At 41.1% G+C, this 20,669-nt stretch overlaps 1 protein-coding gene across 4 annotated transcripts in view; it reads right to left on the bottom strand.

Moving 5' to 3' along the window:
* kazna (kazrin, periplakin interacting protein a) overlaps positions 1 to 20,669 on the bottom strand; it is a 194,732-nt gene that overhangs the window by 115,555 nt on the left and 58,508 nt on the right. For all 4 annotated transcript variants that reach the window (XM_084917514.1, XM_084917513.1, XM_084917515.1 and 1 more), the window contains exon 3: positions 16,215 to 16,404. In XM_084917514.1, the coding sequence (XP_084773640.1) occupies positions 16,215 to 16,404 (190 nt within the window). The remainder of the gene's footprint in view (positions 1 to 16,214; positions 16,405 to 20,669) is intronic.

Genomic DNA, 20,669 nt, shown 5'->3' with positions numbered 1-20,669 from the left:
ATCAGCAAATAAGTGAAGTGCAACAAAACAAATCTACAGCAACATGTGTCCAACACCTTGACATGACTTTAATCAGGCCTGCGCGATAAGAGAAAAACGTGCAATGTACGATAACATTGTTCAATATTACAATGACAATAGGACAATAGTATTTGGGGATATTGTTTGTTTAATTTTTGTCTGTGAATAAACTAAAAATGTGAAATTGTGGTTCATAAAGGCTACACCACACTGACCGTAAAATACACTAACAAGCAAGAACTCTAAGAGGCCTACAATCAATGAAGCACTGATACACTTAGGCTTGGACTGTGTAGTGCATAAGCCTGGAAGCACAGCTCTGACACCCCCAAGCAGCAGAGCAATATCTAAGCACTAAGCCTGCTGTACGTCAATGCTGTGGACGGAGACAGTCATTGCACAGCCTGGCACATCACCATCGACAAAGATCAATCTTCTATAAGGTGAGACTTTATTCCTCCTCTCAAGCCATTTTATCCACCAATAAAAGCTGTTTATTTATCCTCTCAAGTAAGCTATGCAAAGAGAAAACACTGATCACATTACAAGCTGCAGAATTATCAGACTTTAAAAGGTTACGAGTTCTTGGCAATCCATCAGAGAATCCAAATAAACTTTGCATGAAGGGTCCGATTATGGACTCTGGAACAAAAGCCAGGATCCTGTTTGGCGATTTGAAGGATTTAAAATCTAATATAAGCAGCTTATTGCTTTGGATACAAATGCAAGCATCAATCTCTAGGATATTCTTACAATAACAAGATGTACTAACAGATATCCAAACACAGCTACAAGCACATATCTTTAATATGACACTGTCTGGTAGAGTAGAGTCAAGTCTTTATTATGACATTGGGTTTTTATAGTACAGTAATTACTAAGTAAGTACACTGGCAGTTAGCATCTCTTAGAGCCAAGGACTTCTTTACAGCAATTCACAACTCACAAGCTAAAATAAACACATCATTTTCAGGGTAAAAATTCAAGTATCTCCATGCACTAAAAGCTGCACATTTGTGCTGCACTGACCTCCATGAGTTGATAGTTTCAAATCTGTTGCAATATGTGATACCGTCAGTGCATGACACAACATTTAACTATAGGCAAAAATAGTATGACACCAGTGCTTATTGATAAGTAAGTTATTATGTCTGGTTGTAGTTATTTCTAAAACATAAAAAGGCAGAAATTAAGGCTACGTTCACACTGCAGGTCTTAATGCTCAATTCTGATTTTTTGATCAAATCCGATTTTTTTTGTCTGCTTGTTCACACTACAAATAAAATGTGACAGCAAACGCTCTGTAGTGTGAACCCTCAAAGTGGCCCGCATGCGCAAAATAAGACGTCACACACAACGCGCTCTGTTTAGATCCAGTCCAAACAGTATTGTTTGACTTGTTTCGGACTTTACGTTATTTTATGTTATTTTGTTATTTACATATGGCCTAATAATTATCCTTATTGCTGTTTTAGGGAGGATGGATGCTTCAAAGGATAGTTGCAGATTTCTGTCAGAATCTGCACATAATACAGTACAAAAATGTTTACGTTTCTCCAACGCTGTCTTCCCCACAGTTTCACTGACATCTATGCTGGATGGCCAGGAAGGGTTCGCGATGTCTTCTCGGGCGCTTCTCCAGCGCTGATAATTGGCGTCTGTCTTGTGTCAGTGGCGTAAAAGACGGATTTAATGCGACATGACCGTTCAAACAGCAGTCGCTTTCTAAAACATCGGATATGTATCGGATTCAGTACCACATACGAAAGTGACCCAGGTCGGATTTGAAAATATCGGATTTGTGCCGTTCACACTGTCATACCATGATTGTATATGGGTAGCATAGGGTCAAAAAAGTCGGATTTGATGCGCTTTCCCCTGCAGTGTGAACGTAGCCTAAGTGTCTCAGTCTCTTTTAAACTACAAAAAAAACCCTGACTGGCAGAAAAATGTGTTCCAGTTTTGATTCAAAGCTTATTAGTGCCTGCCAATATAGAAGGAATACCAATATACCGACTGATATATCGGCCAGTATTAGCTATTTGTTGATACAATGTTACTGGCTTTTGTGATAGCCGATAAATGAAGACATGGAGAAGACAATGAAGAAATTTTGTAATGGCTGCTTTTTTAATACTTCAGTCATTCCAAAGCATGAAAACTAATCTCTTATACTGACTTATATTTACTGTTATTAACATTTATGGACACGGGGGGAGAAACAAACCAAACAAATACAGAAATATTTTGGACCAAACCTTTACAGACCTTTTTGTATCAATATTAATGCATCAGCAAAAAAGTAAGAAAGAAAAATGTAATGTGGCAAAGACTGAATTAACACAGTGATAGCACCATAGCCCAATAGGTGACTGTGGAATTGTCTTTTTTTTTTCTATAACAACTGCATTATCCATGAATCTGTTCAACAGCAGCATCAACTTCCTTTCAAGGTAATAGCCTTGTAGATTCTGACAGTGAAAAGCTGTAGCATTGTACTTTATGGTCTGAACCAGAAATCAATTCCATCTACACAGCCAGGCACATCAGCTAACGACCACAGAATATCCCAACAGACAGATCACTCACTGCACAGAGTAGAACCCACAAATGCTGCATGTGTGTCTGTGCGCGTGCATGTGTTCATCCATGCAGGCATTCATACAAGCACCAATGAACCTTGCAGAAGGGCTTCCAGCCACCAGATCCATATTAGCCTTATCATAAGCAAGACCCACAGACTTAAATACACTCAAGTCCCAAAAGAAGTTTTAGAAAATATTTTATTGGGATAGGAAGTACCAGTTTTTCCAGCCCATCTGAATCACATGCTTGTAGGCTTTGCAACTCTTTCTATTAAAGCTAGCATGTTTTTTTCTGACAATGCATTGGAAAACTGTCTGTCAAACTCCCGACAGCGGAGCTTCTGCTCACCTGACTCATAGGCAAGCATTTTTTCAGATGTAAAAATGCTGAAACTTTTTCAGTGACACTCAAAACCTATGCAGTGTTTTACCCCACTTATAATATGGAACAAAATCATATGTCAATCTCTGATATCCACCCCTAGACCTTTTCTTCTCCAAATCCCCCTCAAAATAAGTGGTGCTCGGTCAGCCCTGTACCACTTCTAAATGATAGAGTTTGTTCTAAACTACACCACAAGGGTTTTAATTACCCAGATGCACTGGAGAGCTTTACTTATAATCTGCATCACTGACAAGCAAATAAGTGGATAAATAAGTAAGAACGTCATTCCCTGAGGCTGACTGAGTCAAAGATTCCTCTTGATATTCCCTAAGATGACAAATCCTTGTTTACAGCATACGTGTTTCAAAAAAAAGTGGCTGATAGGAAGAATCTGCAACCTACCAGCTGTCAAACCAACAACTTCTCTTCTGAGAGGATTAAGACTCAAAAGGTGGGGAGTGACTGACACAGGGGGGAAGCAAAAATCTTGCTCTCCCTCTCAACTTCCTTTTGAACTCTGGGTGAACTCTCCTTGTTTAGATGAGAGCTACGAGACAAAGCCTCTTCACTTGAGAGAGACGAAGTATCATGACTACCTCTAGACTGACACAGCAGCTGGCAGTACCTATCTTTTTGTCATGTCTCAGATAAAATCCAGCTACTAAGATACAACCAGAACATGCAGGAAATTTTTAAGAGTTTTGATTTTTTTGTTGTCCTAACAGACGTTTCTAGTGCTTGATGCTCAGCTAAGTCGTTTTTAGAAGTTTTCGTGAGTTTTTGGAAGTCTGTCTGGCTCAAGAGTAAAAAGGTGGTCCACCACCAGCAACACTAGTAGCACCAAGTGGAGCTTCTCCACAAGAGCACGGGTCAGAGTCTACAATGCCAACTGGAAGAAAGTACTGGCAGTTTATCCACTCGCACTTTGTACTACAAATTTTGTAGCTTTAATAAATCTTTTCAAGAATAGATATTTACAACAGGGCACAGGCAAAACTCTTTTTTTAATGAAGCAGAACAAAAATAAATTAGACAAGCCACACATATAGGAAACAGGAACAGAAATAAACCCACTATAAAAAACACCAATTACATCATAACTTGTTTTAAGAAGCAAATAAAAGTGATGGACACTGCTTGGATACAGTAGTTATTTTTATGTCCAGATTAAGCGTAGCTTGCTTAGATTATTTTTAGTGCAAGAGGCAACATTTACTACAGCAGTTAGTACTGGTATCCTGCAGGTGGACCCCCTGCAGGTGAGCTTTTCCCATATTTCAGTGAATGGTTTAAGAATGACTTAAGAGTCGCTTAAGTCACGTGTCAACAACTGATCATGTTCATCCATTTTTCTTGGACACTGAGATGACTGATGTAACGTTTGACTTTTGTAGAGTTTTTGTATTTGTGATTTCTGTGTTTGTAGCTGCATAGTTTTTTGTTGTTGCTTTTTGCTAACTATAATGATGATGAGACAACACGTTTCAGGTCATTTTATAGAGAAACGAAAAAAATAAATGTAACAAGTAGTCAAACAAAATACTTTCTCCTGGGAGTAATTAAGTAACCTACTGCATTATTTTTAAGAAAGGGGCTCTGTGTATTATGTGTAATAGATTACTTTTTGCATTACTTTACTTCATAACAAAAGCTGCACCACAGTGAGCGACAGGATAGTGGAACCAGTAAAACACTGTTCCCCTAACATGGCTTGTTAGAGCCTTTTTTTTTTCTTTTATATTTTCTGTCCAGCCAATTATTAAATTTGAATGAGCTAATCTGCATTCACAGAAAATCTTGAAAAGGATTGCAAGATGACAAAAAGGGGTTACATCTCAGAATGAACATTTTGAGCTATTTTCATCTTTTTAGAGTTTAAACCAACTGTGAGAAATCTCTAATTGCCTTAGTTTAATGTAAATGAGCAACTTCAGCTATCAACTTAAGGTATGACATACTGGCGCAGAATACTCAATGCACACCTGCACTTTCTTTGACAGTTTGCCACCTATTTTGTGCTTGAAAAGGTATGAAAGTGAACTTTAATTTACGGTTGAATATAACTGATTGAAATTTGTTATTAAAAAAAATAGTCATTATTGTAACTTATGCACATACTTTAACCAATGTACATGAACTACTATAGACAAATGAACATAGAACAACAACTATATTACAATTGATGATGCAGTATTCGTAGAATTTAAAGACAAGCCTGAAGACGAAGATGCACCAGAAGAACTGAAATTCGAGTGACTTTTCAAATAAATAATAGAGGCAAAATAAATTTTAAAAATCTGGTTAAGACATGTGAAAAACTAATGAGGTAGAGGATGAAAAGTACACCTAGACAGGCAGTGTGTGCACCTGTGAAAACAGAACCATAGGCAGTATTTTTAGCCTTGCTATGAAAGTGAAGGTCCTCACATACGCACACAGACGTCAACTTTTGCACTGCGTCTGCATGTATCTGTCTGTTTACGTACATTAGTGTAAATAATGTTTCCTCCCCTTCAGCATGATGCCAGGCCTGTGATGACACACACATCTGCTAACCAACACCCTCTTCCCTCCCTCCCTCCCTCTGCCCTCTACATCTACTGTGCCAGTCCACTGGAGGCTTTATCCAATTTGTCAGGGTTGGCATACGCATGGATCAAGATGCCTCCCCCTCCCTCTTTCTCCCCCTCTCTCTCTACCAAGTCATGCTGCTTCGAGACAGTCTCGCCTGTGCCAGCGGGCATTACGATACCTGATGGTGGCTCCCACCTGCCACCACTGTGACATCTAGCCTTGCCCAGTCTGCCTCTTCAACCCAGCAGGCACCAGCTGGCTGGACAGTCTGCGTGCTGATAGATGGACAATTGGAAGCTGGATGATCACTCAGATTCACAAAAGCCAGGCCTGATTAACTGACTAGAACAAACGTAAACACAGCATTTTATCTGTTTATGCTGGCTGTTGTTATGTAGAAGCAAAAAAACAAACAAAAAAACCCAGGTAAGATAACAGGATTTTTTTTTTGCCTCTTTTGGTTGCATCCACACACACACAAAAAGAAAACTGTAAAAAACTGGGGAACCCTTTTACGATTTCCAAGTAGAAAATGTAAAAAATAAATTTAGGGAGATATGAGACAGGACAACAATACAGGAAATGAACTCCCTTGTTAGATTCGATTTTGTAATTTCATGCCTAAAAGCTGCAACTCTGACAGCTTGCAATTTATGAAGGTTTGCATAGCATATAAGACTGATAATGTGTCTGCACCCACCGACTGCTGGCTGTCACCAGCAACACTCATAATGCATCTAATGTGATCACAGACAAAGAAAGAAAAAACATATTTCCCTAAAATTACTATTAGACAGCTAAAAGGCTAGGTGGTATGTCTTAATAATAAGCTGCTCTAAACTCAAAACCACCAGCAAGATTTAAGGGCTCCATTCCAAACAGTGTACTAAGTACAAAATGTGGGAGGTGGATGGGAGTATTTAATACTCAAATAACTACCTTAGTGTCAACTGTGAAAGAATACCTCTGCGCTCCCACCGATCCTTGTCTGTAAACATTAAACGTCAACGGCTTTGGCCAAGAACATAACATCCTGTGCGCTTTTCCAAGAGTGATATAGCAATTTCAAGGCAATGCCTCACAAACACTTTGAAACAGCTCCCTTGACTAGTCCTTCTGTGCTGCTGGAAACCGTTTGACACATGAGCAGAGGCTTTACAGAATCACTGATCCGAGATCCTACTCTATTTGTCAGCTCTTAATCGGTTGCAGTGGGATACGTGCAAGGAAAAATCTGACCCCAGACCAGTACATATGTCTGAAAATGCTCCGAGGCGAGGCAATGCCTCTGCAGTGCATTTGCAGTCATTCTATTCAGTCATACCTGCAACCAAATTTAGCCTTATCAGCTTCGGATGCACACACTTATGTATCCCCTTGCACGGATGAAAAATGAACACCCTGAAGAAGATGAACGCTGTTTTACATAACAATGTCATTATTAAACGCCCAGCTCTTGCTAAATTATTACTTATCTATCATAAGGTGGTACAATATATTAACACTTTATGCTTGCCAAAGTTTGTTGGGATGTGCCGTGGGAATAATAAATGATATTAATCTCAACAAATCAATTAACGTCTTGTTTGGAAACTTAATACTATCTCAACACTTGAAGACTGCCGAGGAATAAGGGTTGACATCAAGTTGCAGATCATCTCCACATACTGGTCAAGCCTTTTGTTATGATTACATGCATTGTAGGTCCAAATTAGCTGAAACTCAAATCATGTACCACTACCACTTCAAAGAAATGTGAGATGAACAGTGAAAATGTCATTATATATATATATCATTGCTGCCGCTGCAACCCATCGCCTCGCCGCACCTCATTGTGAGTAATTGCTGACAAAATGTTAGGAAGCCCCTCAGCAGACCAGACCCCTCCCCTTTCCCCAGTTCCCGTCATATCACATCATTTGAATACCACTGGGGGGGCTCTTTCCTCATCTCCTATCTGAGCCTATTAGTAGCCATTCTCTGGGGCTACAGAGCAAACGTATCTGCTTCCACTGTGCAGACTTTATACATCAGCATCCCATCCAGTGTAATTTCACTGTAGCCTATATTCAGCTGCTCTAATTTCCCATTTTATTTCCTTTATGATCACTGGATCAGTGAAAACGACGCCGTTTCCAAAGATTCTCACCCACATTATCAGGAGGAACAAGTTTGTTCTGAAATATCTGAGCTGGCTCCCATGACGCACATTAAAAAGAAAGGCCACAGTTGCAGTATGAAAACCAATGATGTCCACCACCCACGATCGCCCACTAATGAAGCTTTTTATCACATTAATGAGAGTTTTAATCATTGTTCACAGTAGTCTACTCACGTGGTGCACCATTTATTACGCTGGCCTGTCTACCTCATAGAGCAAAAGAATATTCCAAATCCTCTCGTAAATGTGGGGAAAGTTACCAATTCTTTGTACTTTTTCTCTTTCTCACCCTCTACCTCCACAGTTCTGCAAGACAGAGCTCAGAATTTGCACTTCGTGGCATCTGAATATGTGCAATGTCACAGATTTCTGAGGACACTTGCTCGAGCCATCTGCCGCTGTGTGCGAGAGTACTGTTAGCATTACTTTCCAGCAAAGGCAAGCTGGAGGACAAAGGGCAACATAAATTTACATTCCAGAGAGCTGCTCCAACTCATTAATGCATACTACAACGTGACCAACCTAAAACATCAAATATATATTGTAGACCTGACCTACCAAAATGAAACGAAGGGCAGTGGACTGTCTGTTCAAGCGAAGAGTAAATAGTAGCGGAGGATAGTTTAATTTCGGGATGTGGGTTTAATTTGTATGTTTTTTAGTGTCAGAACGAATCACTGCTAGTGTCTCGAGGTGTGTTGGTAGCTCATAACTATCTGGAAAACACTTCTTCTGTCACAATGATTTGTGACAAGGTCAAAGAGACCTGTGTGTGAGTCTGTGTATCTATATGTGGAAGTGCTGACGATACACAGCCACTCTACGGCGAGCTCAAACTTGACGTACTAACAGCATATCACACCCAAACACATCATTACAGCATCCTGGCTAATATTATATAGATCTCCCTTACGCTGCCAGATCGTATGGGTCCTGTGATTTCTGGGGCGGGGTCTATGCAGATCAGGCTTGTCTCAGCTTCAGTCAGTTTGGGATCTGGGATGTTGTGCTCTTTGGGTTGATGCCTTACTCTATCCAATGTGTTGGGGAAAACTATCCTGCTGGGGAAGGTTGCTGACATTAGGGAATGCCATATGGCTTGTGCTCGGTCTGTAAAAATGTTCAGGGCACGGTACATTATAACGTAGCCTACAAGTATACTGGGACCAAAGGTTTGCCCAGGACAAACATTAGTGTATGTTCAAAATGTGATTTTTTTTAGACCACGCCAAGTCCTTAAACCCACCCCCCTTTCTGGCCCAGTCCCAGGTGTTGGGCCTAACAACTTCTCTGCTAAAACGATGGCTTGATGACTACACTCGTATGTTAATGAATGACCTCTAAACATATGGCTACAGACAATCATCACCTATCTTTAACATCCTATTTACGAAAGTACCTTCAAACACATTCATGTTTCAGTATCATCATAGAATAAGCCTGGGTCATTTGATTTGAAATAAATACCTTCATTTGGTGGCGATTCCTTATAAACATGGGATTCATTATGAAAGTTACCGCATTCTATGCCACAAGAGGAGCTAAATGCCAAAGGCAACTGTGGCGGATCCAATTTTTGTGGCACTTTTGAGAAATGCTCTGATGAGTAACCATCTGTTGGGTAACTTTGTCAAATAAATGACTATAAAACGTGCCATAAACATGAAACCTGAGGAGGGCTATCATTTTTCCTCACACAAGTCATTAAGTTTCTCATTGCCGTAGACAGAGAGGGATTCAAAAGCCATCTCCATCGACAAAAGAAAGAAAAAACACTAATGAGATTTGGTGCCATTTTCACAGTCTGAGGCAACTGCAGTATTTTATGAGTGTATTAAACTGGAGGGTTAAATTGGGCTGGAACAACCTGAAATAGCGTTAACATTACCTTCAGTTAACGAGTAATTAAAGCTGATAGCAAGGTTAATGCGTGTTTTTTTTTAGTTTATTCTTTGTGTGCTTGTACATATAGTATTTTTCGTGAAATGTCTTACAAAATAAAATGAAGCACACTAACTTTGTGTTATTCTGAGGTTACATGAGTTTACAGTTGTGCACTGTGTTGGACACACAGTGCACAACTGTAAACATCTAGGGTAGTGTTACTCGGATAGAGCAAGGATAGCAGACATCAATTTAAATTTAAGGTGATGATGCTGAGTGGATTAATTCACTGAATTCTTCATTTGACACTACCCTAATAACATCGAATGGTTGGAAATCAGCCTGCATAACATCTCTTGAATTTATTTGGCTAAATCCACAAAGAGCAGTGAAAATGGGAGAAGCACCACAGGTCCACTGATCACAGTCTGTACTCAAAGAAAAATCCACACGTTATTATTTCACTCACTTATTTCTAAGTGACAGCTACGCCCGATCTGACAAACCCCACTTTAATCCCCATGTATTACCATGCTATTGCTTTCCTATAGCTTATTTCGTTTCTTTGTTTTTCAGTCACCAAGCGGGGACCCTACACCAAATGCTCATTTGAGTGACAGCAGCTTCACACCAATAGCTCTTCGTCAAATCAATAAAAGTGAGTGTGAAAGGGTATGAAGGTAATGGCATGTTGCAAAATGTCAACTTTTCCCAGACACTGCCTGCAAAGACAAAAGACAGCAGGAAATCAAATTCATGGAAAAACCTGTAATCTATGTGAGGGCATTCTACACTTGAATGACTCTGCAGAGATTTTGACAGCATCTCAACTTAACAACAAAATAAGAGAACAGTGGAAAGGTTCTCTGCACTGGGGCTTGAGACGGGAATGGCAGTGACCAAACATTCAATGCAACCTTCAGCTTTGCTTACAATTCTTAATTTTTGATATATCCCTCAATTTTACTAAAAAGTTAAAAAGAAAATCACTAGAATCATTACACCAAGTTCTGAGGGTACTAATTTAAAATAAGTACACTAAGCACTTGGAACGTATGTTAAAGTAACTAGTTGTGAAACAGAAGACATCTTCTGCCTGTTCTGTATACAGGGAGTGCAGAATTATTAGGCAAATGAGTATTTTGTCCACATCATCCTCTTCATGCATGTTGTCTTACTCCAAGCTGTATAGGCTCGAAAGCCTACTACCAATTAAGCATATTAGGTGATATGCATCCCTGTAATGAGAAGGGGTGTGGTCTAATGACATCAACACCCTATATCAGGTGTGCATAATTATTAGGCAACTTCCTTTCCTTTGGCAAAATGGGTCAAAAGAAGGACTTGACAGGCTCAGAAAAGTCAAAAATAGTGAGATATCTTGCAGAGGGATGCAGCAGTCTCAAAATTGCAAAGCTTCTGAAGCGTGATCATCGAACAATCAAGCGTTTCATTCAAAATAGTCAACAGGGTCGCAAGAAGCGTGTGGAAAAACCAAGGCGCAAAATAACTGCCCATGAACTGACAAAAGTCAAGCGTGCAGCTGCCAAGATGCCACTTGCCACCAGTTTGGCCATATTTCAGAGCTGCAACATCACTGGAGTGCCCAAAAGCACAAGGTGTGCAATACTCAGAGACATGGCCAAGGTAAGAAAGGCTGAAAGACGACCACCACTGAACAAGACACACAAGCTGAAACGTCAAGACTGGGCCAAGAAATATCTCAAGACTGGTTTTTCTAAGGTTTTATGGACTGATGAAATGAGAGTGAGTCTTGATGGGCCAGATGGATGGGCCCGTGGCTGGATTGGTAAAGGGCAGAGAGCTCCAGTCCGACTCAGACGCCAGCAAGGTGGACGTGGAGTACTGGTTTGGGCTGGTATCATCAAAGATGAGCTTGTGGGGCCTTTTCGGGTTGAGGATGGAGTCAAGCTCAACTCCCAGTCCTACTGCCAGTTTCTGGAAGACACCTTCTTCAAGCAGTGGTACAGGAAGAAGTCTGCATCCTTCAAGAAAAACATGATTTTCATGCAGGACAATGCTCCATCACACGCGTCCAAGTACTCCACAGCGTGGCAGGCAAGAAAGGGTATAAAAGAAGAAAAACTAATGACATGGCCACCTTGTTCACCTGATCTGAACCCCATTGAGAACCTGTGGTCCATCATCAAATCTGAGATTTACAAGGAGGGAAAACAGTACACCTCTCTGAACAGTGTCTGGGAGGCTGTGGTTGCTGCTGCACGCAATGTTGATGGTGAACAGATCAAAACACTGACAGAATCCATGGATGGCAGGCTTTTGAGTGTCCTTGCAAAGAAAGGTGGCTATATTGGTCGCTGATTTGTTTTTGTTTTGTTTTTGAATGTCAGAAATGTATATTTGTGAATGTGGAGATGTTATATTGGTTTCACTGGTGAAAATAAATAATTGAAATGGGTATATATTTGTTTTTTGTTAAGTTGCCTAATAATTATGCACAGTAATAGTCACCTGCACACACAGATATCCCCCTAAAATAGCTAAAACTAAAAACAAACTACAAACTACTTCCAAAAACATTCAGCTTTGATATTAATGAGTTTTTTGGGTTCATTGAGAACATGGTTGTTGTTCAATAATAAAATTATTCCTCAAAAAAACAACTTGCCTAATAATTCTGCACTCCCTGTATATATATATATATGCAAACCAGGAAACATGAGGGCATCACTTGTGTTAGCTTAAGAACAAGTACTCGCTGTACACCAGACGAATACAAATGTCCAAGCTGCTCTTCTTGATGGTAATGAAGCATTTACTGTGGAAGCAGTGTCTCTCCAATACTGACAACTGATTGGTAATGCCGCAGAATGACGGGAGCCCCACTGAGCAGAAAGAGATCTGCACTCACGTGTAAAAATTGCAATCACAGACCAAAGTAATTTTGCTGAAATGCCACGTTACCTTAGTAAGCCTGAAAGATGATACCAGGGAAGTGTTAGGAACAGATGGGGCATACATTTTTGTTTCACAGCAAGTAAAACATAGGACTCTCTGTTACTCTCAGTGAGATTTGGAAGATGCCAACTGGTCCTTCCACATTGCTGGTACAGGAAAGCTCAACCGCACACAATGTTGTACTGATGAATGCAGGCGGTGTCGCAAGAACACATCAGCTTGAGAGTGCAGATATCCCCCAGCTTGCTTTAAGGTGTAATTATTGTAAGGTTAAACATAAGTTAAACCAATACCTGTGCAGTTGCTGTTATATAGCACTGACACCTATTTCATTCCAATTCGAGTACTAGCTAATAGCTTTAACAGAATGAGTAGTCTTGTTACATCAAGGTCGCTCTTCTCTTCCATCTCCAAAGGAGTAACTGCTTTTTAAGCAAATACCTTTTCGATATTATTAATCCTGTTTAATGTCAGTGGCCAAGGAGGCTTTTTCATGAACAGATTTAAAGAACACGAGAGTTCTCAGTAGCTTTTTAACATGCAGAGTTTGTCTGTGCGTTCATGATGCACAGAGACAGCAAATGCTCCATGCTAAATGATATAAGAGGCTCTACTCATTCTTGATATCCTGGATAAGCCTTCCTGAATGATAAACATTTTTTTGTGTTTTCAATTATCGAGTGGATAAAATCTGTGATTAACTGAAATGATTGCAACATCATGTAAAGGTTTTTGATGAGTTTCAGACAGAAAAGCATGACTTTTGTGTGTTTGGCAAAAAAGCTCACGAATATTTGGCTCTCTCTCTCTCAACTACCCCGATTGTATGAGTCATTAAGTACAATATGACTGACCTTTGAATGACTCATAACTAAACATCCAACCAGCGATGGTTGGAATATAATTAGTGACGATAAATATCCAATGTTGATCCACAATGCGCTTTTATTAGTGTCAGCAACTGTCAGTAAACTCTGGGGATCTTGGTGATATCCCACCATGTATGAAAGACTAGTGAAAGTAAATAAGAATAAGAACCAGTTTAATGTGCCAGCACTTTGAGTAATTACTTTACCTGTGCTAATTGTGCCACATATAATCAAAGTAACCCCAACGGATCCAGTGTGCGGTTATATGTGTAGCACAGAGACTAGAGTAAGAAGATGGAATGATTTTTTCCACATGTATGCACCTTGACAAAAGTGTATGTGGAAAATAAAAAGTCTCTTGACCACTATGAAAAAAAGTAAAATAAAAAACATCTCAGAAATACGTCTATCCAAAGGTCAACGTACAGAAATAGGGCAATATGAGCACAATATGAATGGGCTTTTCACTCACCCAAACTTTCCATAGTGACATTTTCTCCCATATACAAAGAGAAAATGACAATGATGCCAACTCATGCCACACACAGGCAGAAGCTTTGGGGTCAGTTTCATGGATGCTTAACATCCTTCAGAGTTAAATGCGGTGCTGTCGGGGACCACGAGGAGGATAAGTGTGAGCTCAGAGGACAGATAACATGATAGGGAAGATCATTTGAGGAAGACAGTGAGGTCAAATCTTGTGGTCTTTTTCTGTGTTCAACTGTTTCTAAACAGTTGTGAGCTTGAGGAAAACTACAAGAATATGATCAAATACATCCAATTCCTTATAACTTTGCACTTGCCGGGAAGAATGAAACATGCAAATGTAAGCCCCCCCAGGCAGCAGGAATGCAATTAAGGTAAGCTAGCCTGCTAGCAAGGTTAGTGCTGCTGGATCTGAAGTGCCAGATAGCACCCCCAACACAGCTTCCCTCAGGACTCTTACTCTGCCGGCTGTGCAATGAACCGGCGACCCTTACCACACACCTCCCTTCCCAACACAGCCACTGGTGATAAATTACCTAATCCTCCTATCCCTAGCTGTTGCTATTATACACCCTGAGCCTGTAAAGAACAGCTACAAGGAGAAAAAGGGGGTTGAGAGAACAGACAGCAAGTGGTGGGTGTGAAAAAAAAAAAGAATAGACTTATTGACAGCAACACAATGACAGTGGGAAGATGCACTGGGCAAACAAAAGCAGGAACTGGCAACCATAATCTTCAGTATCAAAAGGACATGTGTGCATGTCATTTTTGATGTTGAAAATCGGGGGCACTCAGAACCACTTAGCACTGCATTTGCAGATAATTGTGTCTGACAAAATACATCTTCTAAAAGATCCACAGATAGGGCTCAGCGTCTCGTGGTGTATCATTTCAGAAGCATTGGGAATGTCGTAAGAATGAGCAAACCAATAGTGTTTTTCTGCAGTCTTTAGGACGTTTAAAGAATATTCACACAGATGAATGTTCATGAACGTGATTCATGCACATCACTCAGTCATCATTTCAGCTGAGCTGAGAAGCAGCAACCAAAGGACAATGACATCAGTGCTCAAACCCTCCCAGAGGAGTGCTTGTTGTCTCTCACGCTGGTACACACACTGCTATGGAAACCAGCAGGAATGTGAGCATGCATCAGGGTTAAAGGGATAACGCAAGGCACATACACACTGACAGAGAAACAGAAAGGCTACAGTGTCAGTCCACTGAAACAAAGCTGAAACATGACCAAACAGTTCCTGACCAGCTGTATACGACAGCCTGTGTTCAAATTTTCCCCTATTAAAAAGCACCACAGAGGTCAACTGAGGACCAAATGACTCACTGTCTTTGCTAAAGGAAAGTTCACCAACAGTGTTTTAATCTAAGAGTGCAGTACAGCAGGTCTATTACTGAGCTTGATTTCACAAGTGTCTGCGAGAGATGTGGTTTCATAGTAGAGTGCTGCCAAAGCCCGGATGGCACGCATCCTATCGGACCGCTCACTGTACCAGCTGACTGCTACGAAAAGAGCAAGAGTGTGAGAATGTGCGTGTGCCAGAAGTTAAAGGGACACGGCAGCCCATGGGCACACATTTAGCCACGCGTGCTTATGCAGTCAGCCATGCTTATGCATGTGCACAGAAACAAAAACTCCCATCTGTTTCCTATCTATATGTCAAACTGAGTAGATAAAACTTGGAAAAGGGCAAATAAAGCAGCTGCAACACACACACACACACACACACAAACAGAAGGCAGCTTTCTCTACACACTGGGCAGCCATTCAAACAGCTCTCAGTAACAGTAACCAACGGCAACCCTAAAACCAGCCCCCTTTCCCTTCCTCCTCAAGAGACGCAGATCCATTGCCCGGTTAGGGGAGAACCGACTGAACTAGCACACAGAGTGCCTGAGAGTAAAAAGAGGCTGTAACTTTACCCACTCTGTCCTTACTGAAGTGCAGCACTACCCCCGCCCCCCTCTCCTCTTAAAGGTTAAGGGGGTTAATTATTCAACATGAGAGGGGATTTTAAGGGAGAACTGAAAGTGGACACAAGTCAACATAAACCCCTCTTTTGTTCAATTCATCCGCTCTCTCGCTGACTCTGAAATGCACTTATTCCCATGAGCAGAGGCTTTTTTCACTCTTGGATGTCCTCCATGATAAGCCGCACACTCAAGACGCACACTGCAAGACTACACTCACACACAGCTGAATGAGAGCGCACTCATCCTTCTCCACATGTTCAGCTTCTCGGCAAAAAGAACAAGAAGACACCGTCACTTCACTCTCAGCGTGGCTCTCTTACCATTGTGGTTGTGCTGCAGGGTCTCAAGCACGCTGGCAGAGGAGTCCGTCGCTCCCAGCTCGGCCAGTCTGCGGCTGGTGGCGCTCAGCTCTGACCGCAGGTTGGTCACTTCCTGGCTGGCTGACTGAATGGCCCCATCGATGCGCTGGGCAAGCTGCTTGTTGTCATCCATCATTTTCAGGATTTTTGCCTGAGGAAGAGAGGGGAATCCAGACAAGGTGTCATGCTGACAAGTTGACCATTTCCTGGGAAGGAAGGTGTCCCCAAATAAATTCCTCCTTTTTTTTCCCCTGTTCTGATTGCTCCTTTTCCCTTTTTGTTTTATGAGAAAGCCAAGTTAAATCCTCAGAGCAGTTAGTCCTTTCCCTTAAAGAGAGGCATCCGGCTCAGGGGAAATGTGTGTTTGCTGGAAGGAGTGTACGTTTCAGAGGCCGTGTGTGTGTGGTGAGAGTGTGTCAGTGTGCAAGCATGCCTGTGTGTGTGTCTCTGAGAGTTCGGTAACAGCATGAGTGTGTCTGTGTGTGCATTAGAGCGCCAGCACTGCCCCTGTGAAATGTGCTCCCCGCAGCTGACTGTTGAAAGGACACAGAGCATTGAGAGATGACAAGCGCCTTTTTAAATGGACTGTACCATTCGCAGAGAAAGGCGAGGGGGTGGGGGAGCACGCTAGGACACATAAGCACATGGAAAATCAGAGTTTCTCAACACAGCTGTTTTCAGGAGATATTGTCTGAGGTTCTGGGAATGCGTTCATTGCTGAACAAACTCACAACAAATTTCTGTAATCCGGTGAAAAAGGACTAAATCGAAACACTGCAGCTTTTTCCTTTTTCGAACTTTCTGCATGCAAATCCTGCACAGGACTTGTGGACAAAGGGAAGGAAATCATTAGTTTGACAAAGGAGCAGTTGTGTGGAGAAAACAATAATAGTTGTGCAAACAGGGCTTTTTTTTTCACATTATCACAGCGAGGTATTCGTCCGGCAGACAAAGGCGTTTTTTGAAGCCCTGCTGTAATGTTTCAGGCTGAAGTTAAAGAGGAACATATTCATCCCTTCAAATGTGCTCTAACATTGTTTAATTGAAACATAACACATTTTGAGATCCATTGAGTCGACTCGGATATTATTATGATAGGAGTGTTCAGAGTAACTCAGTTAAGATTTGACATATTATTCTGTATAGCATTAAGCGGGGGGCTATGAATGCAATCATAGGCTCCTTCCTGCCTATCCTTTAGGCTAAGAATGAGCTTTAGCCCAAGGCTGACTGCCAGATGTGGAAATGTCCTACATGCTGTGTGACTAACTATGAAATACATAATTTTTTGCATCTGTATCCAAAATCTATGCTCTGCCTTCATAATTGTAATTCTTCTTGCTTCCTTCTTTCCTTTGCAGTGCCACAGAGGGGTATCTGCAGTGTGGCTGTGAAAACTGCTGCTTATATATTAGAAGTATTGCAAGACAACAACATTACTTGCAAAATGTAAAGTATACCTCAGAAACTGAACAGGAGACAGACTGATTGCGGAAGCTTTCTATATAGAAAAGCCTCACAATGAATCCGGTGCAGCCCATTTGTAAGTGAGCATAGCTGACAGGGAATAAACATGTTTCTCAATAGTCATCGGATACAGGGCTTAAAGGATTACACTGCCTTTCTTTTTATTGTCACTGCACATGTAAGCATAGTTTGGACCCATTTCACATCATGCATTAGCTTGGTATTCTTGTACATGAATATGGAGTATTAAGTGAGCAGCTTATCTGAACCAGTATCAATAAACTAACAGTGAACACATGAAATCATCACTCTAAAGTCAACTGAGTCAACTGTTTTGCGACTGCATCTTTCACAACTGTGACTTCAGTATAGTGATCAATATCATATTTTGATTCCCAACCATAAATGTGGGAATATCTGACTTTCTACACAATCTTTTTACTCATTAATGATAACTTCATTAGGGCTGCACCACACGCACGTCTCTCCAAAGATATCAGCCATCGCCAGTTTTTTGACTCTTCCTAATGCTGACACACCTCCAACTGTTTTGACAGAAAACACTTATAATTAACCTCTCTGTATAGTCATCTTTTCCCTTTAGGACTGAGAAAACCTGCCTCAGTTGCCAACCTAGCACCCCAACTCCATCCTGCTATTTTTCAGATATAATCTGACATTGGTCTGCCAAAGCATGCCCACTCACTCAGCAGTACAGCTGTGTTGTTATTGTTTCCCAAGGTTGCATGAACTAAGACCCCAACCTATCCTGCATGTGGTAAACACAGATCAGCCACGGCACTGCACAAGCCTGGGTACCGTGCAACTGCTGTGTACCGTAGCCTCAGGCGCTCTGCGAGTGTGTGGGCCAAATATTGAGTTGCACACGATTTGCTCAAGAAAAAAAACCCAAAAACTTAACTGACCGCTTAGACTATGCAGGCGAGGAGATGGAGAAGAAAACACACACACACATCGTCCACCCGTTCATCCATCTGCAAGACACGAGTCACCCCTCCCTCTTAGTAAGTGAACATCATGCTGTTATTTATAGACGACCCTGCCGCCGCATATGATACATTAGTCACAGAGGAGGGCAGGCATAGACTCATACACACGCTCATTCTAACACACATACACAGGGCAGCTAATAATCCCAAAGTCATCTGATGTTCATTAATGAAATTCAGCTCTTGTCAGGAGTGCTAAAAGTCAACTGGGCCCTTTTGGGTAATCAAGATGCCGCACTATCAAAGTCTTTGCACCTTTCTGTACAGTCCTTTACCGTTACACTAGAGCAGCGGTCCCCAACCTTTTTTGCGCCACGTACCGGTTTATGCCCGACAATATTTTCACGGACTGGCCTTTAAGGTGTCGCGGATAAATACAACAAAATAAAACTAGTACCGGTACCGAAAAAAAGAAGATTTATTCATAACACACGTGAAAAGACCAAGGAAAACCGAGTTAAAGATAAAAACGATAACAAAATAACGCTGAAAACCGATAAAAACCCTGAAAACCATACATTTCACACCTGAGCCTCTACTCTCGCGGCCCGGTACCAAACGACTCACGGACCGGTACCGGTCCGAGGCCTGGGGGTTGGGGACCGCTGCACTAGAGTATGTCTATAAAATATGCTTATACTATATGCAGGTATGCACATTAGGAATGGTCATGATTTTCAATTTTTCAAATAAACATTAAATTGAATATAATTTTAAAATTTTTACTACAATTTGTATGTGTTACATTATGTATTTCTTACTACCAGCGCTCGGTAGTAGGTTCTGTGCTGTTACCACCAGAAGATGGCAGTAATCCAACTATAGGCTATGTAAGAAAAACGTGTTGCTAGACTAGTAAAACGTGGCTGACGCAGTGAGATTCCACGCTAATGTACTAAGAAGAGAGACCCCTTGGGTTTAAGGGCTTTACAAATGCAATGTAATGTAAATGTCATGTTTTATCTGTTATTATGTTTTTACAATGTCTTATTCATGGAGCCATATAAACATGAAAATACAAGTTACATGTGACTTTGGATTCTGCCATGCATTAATAAAGCGGTATTTCCATTTTCCCGCAAAAAATAGCCTACAGCAATAAGGGGTCTTGGAAAGAATTGGAAAGTAGTTTTCTAACTGAACTGTGGGAAGAGTGTGGATGAGCTGATTACAGTGGGGGGGGGGGGCCTCCGCCTTGCCAGTTATTTCAGGCTGTCAAAAATAAGCTCCTCTATAAACAGGTGGGATCATTTTTATTTTCATGGGCTTTGGGACATAAAAACACTAAGTATAAAATCACCAGTTACTTCAAAATAAGGTTGAATGGTTTTGGGGGTTCTTTACGCTTCCCTGCAGGCTATGTACAAGGTTTTGTGACAATGCAGTCATGTTTATCAGAGCCAGAATGATACAGGATTTTTAACACCGATGCTAATATTTGGTCATTTAAAATGCGATATTTCGTTGTCTGTTGGGTTTATCGCTACATTTTTTTTCTTTCAGATGCATGAAAAATACTCAGATTACCCTAACATTGTTATTTGCCCTTATTTACGCTTTGCCTGACTCTGCTTGGATTAGCTGATTGTTGTTTGTGGCTTTTTGCTAACAGGGAAAGTTGCAGAGTGCTCTCTGGTGGACAAAGTGTGCAACGTCAACACTTGAAACATGGCTGGAAGGTGTTTCTCCTGTCTTTTCTTTTATCGGCAGTTTAAAATGCTATCAATAATCTTTCAAATAGCTACCATCAGCCAATAAATCATGTGTGTTTTCTATTCCGCCAGAGCACTAGAAAAATTTGCATTAGCCAGGAAAGCAGTGTGTCGACTTACACATGTCTGCACTTTGACAAGTAGATACTGAACACATGCTAACACACAGTTGAAACTGTCATGTATCTTGACGTGCATCACTGCAAACAACAGTATCGGTTTTCCTG

Source organism: Perissodus microlepis, chromosome 20, assembly GCF_051167445.1.
Source record: "Perissodus microlepis isolate ML-2025 ecotype Zambia chromosome 20, ASM5116744v1, whole genome shotgun sequence".
In the NCBI taxonomy this organism is placed as follows: domain Eukaryota; kingdom Metazoa; phylum Chordata; class Actinopteri; order Cichliformes; family Cichlidae; genus Perissodus; species Perissodus microlepis.
Note: the sequence above shows the minus strand (reverse complement) of the source record. Positions and strands in the feature narration are given on the sequence as shown.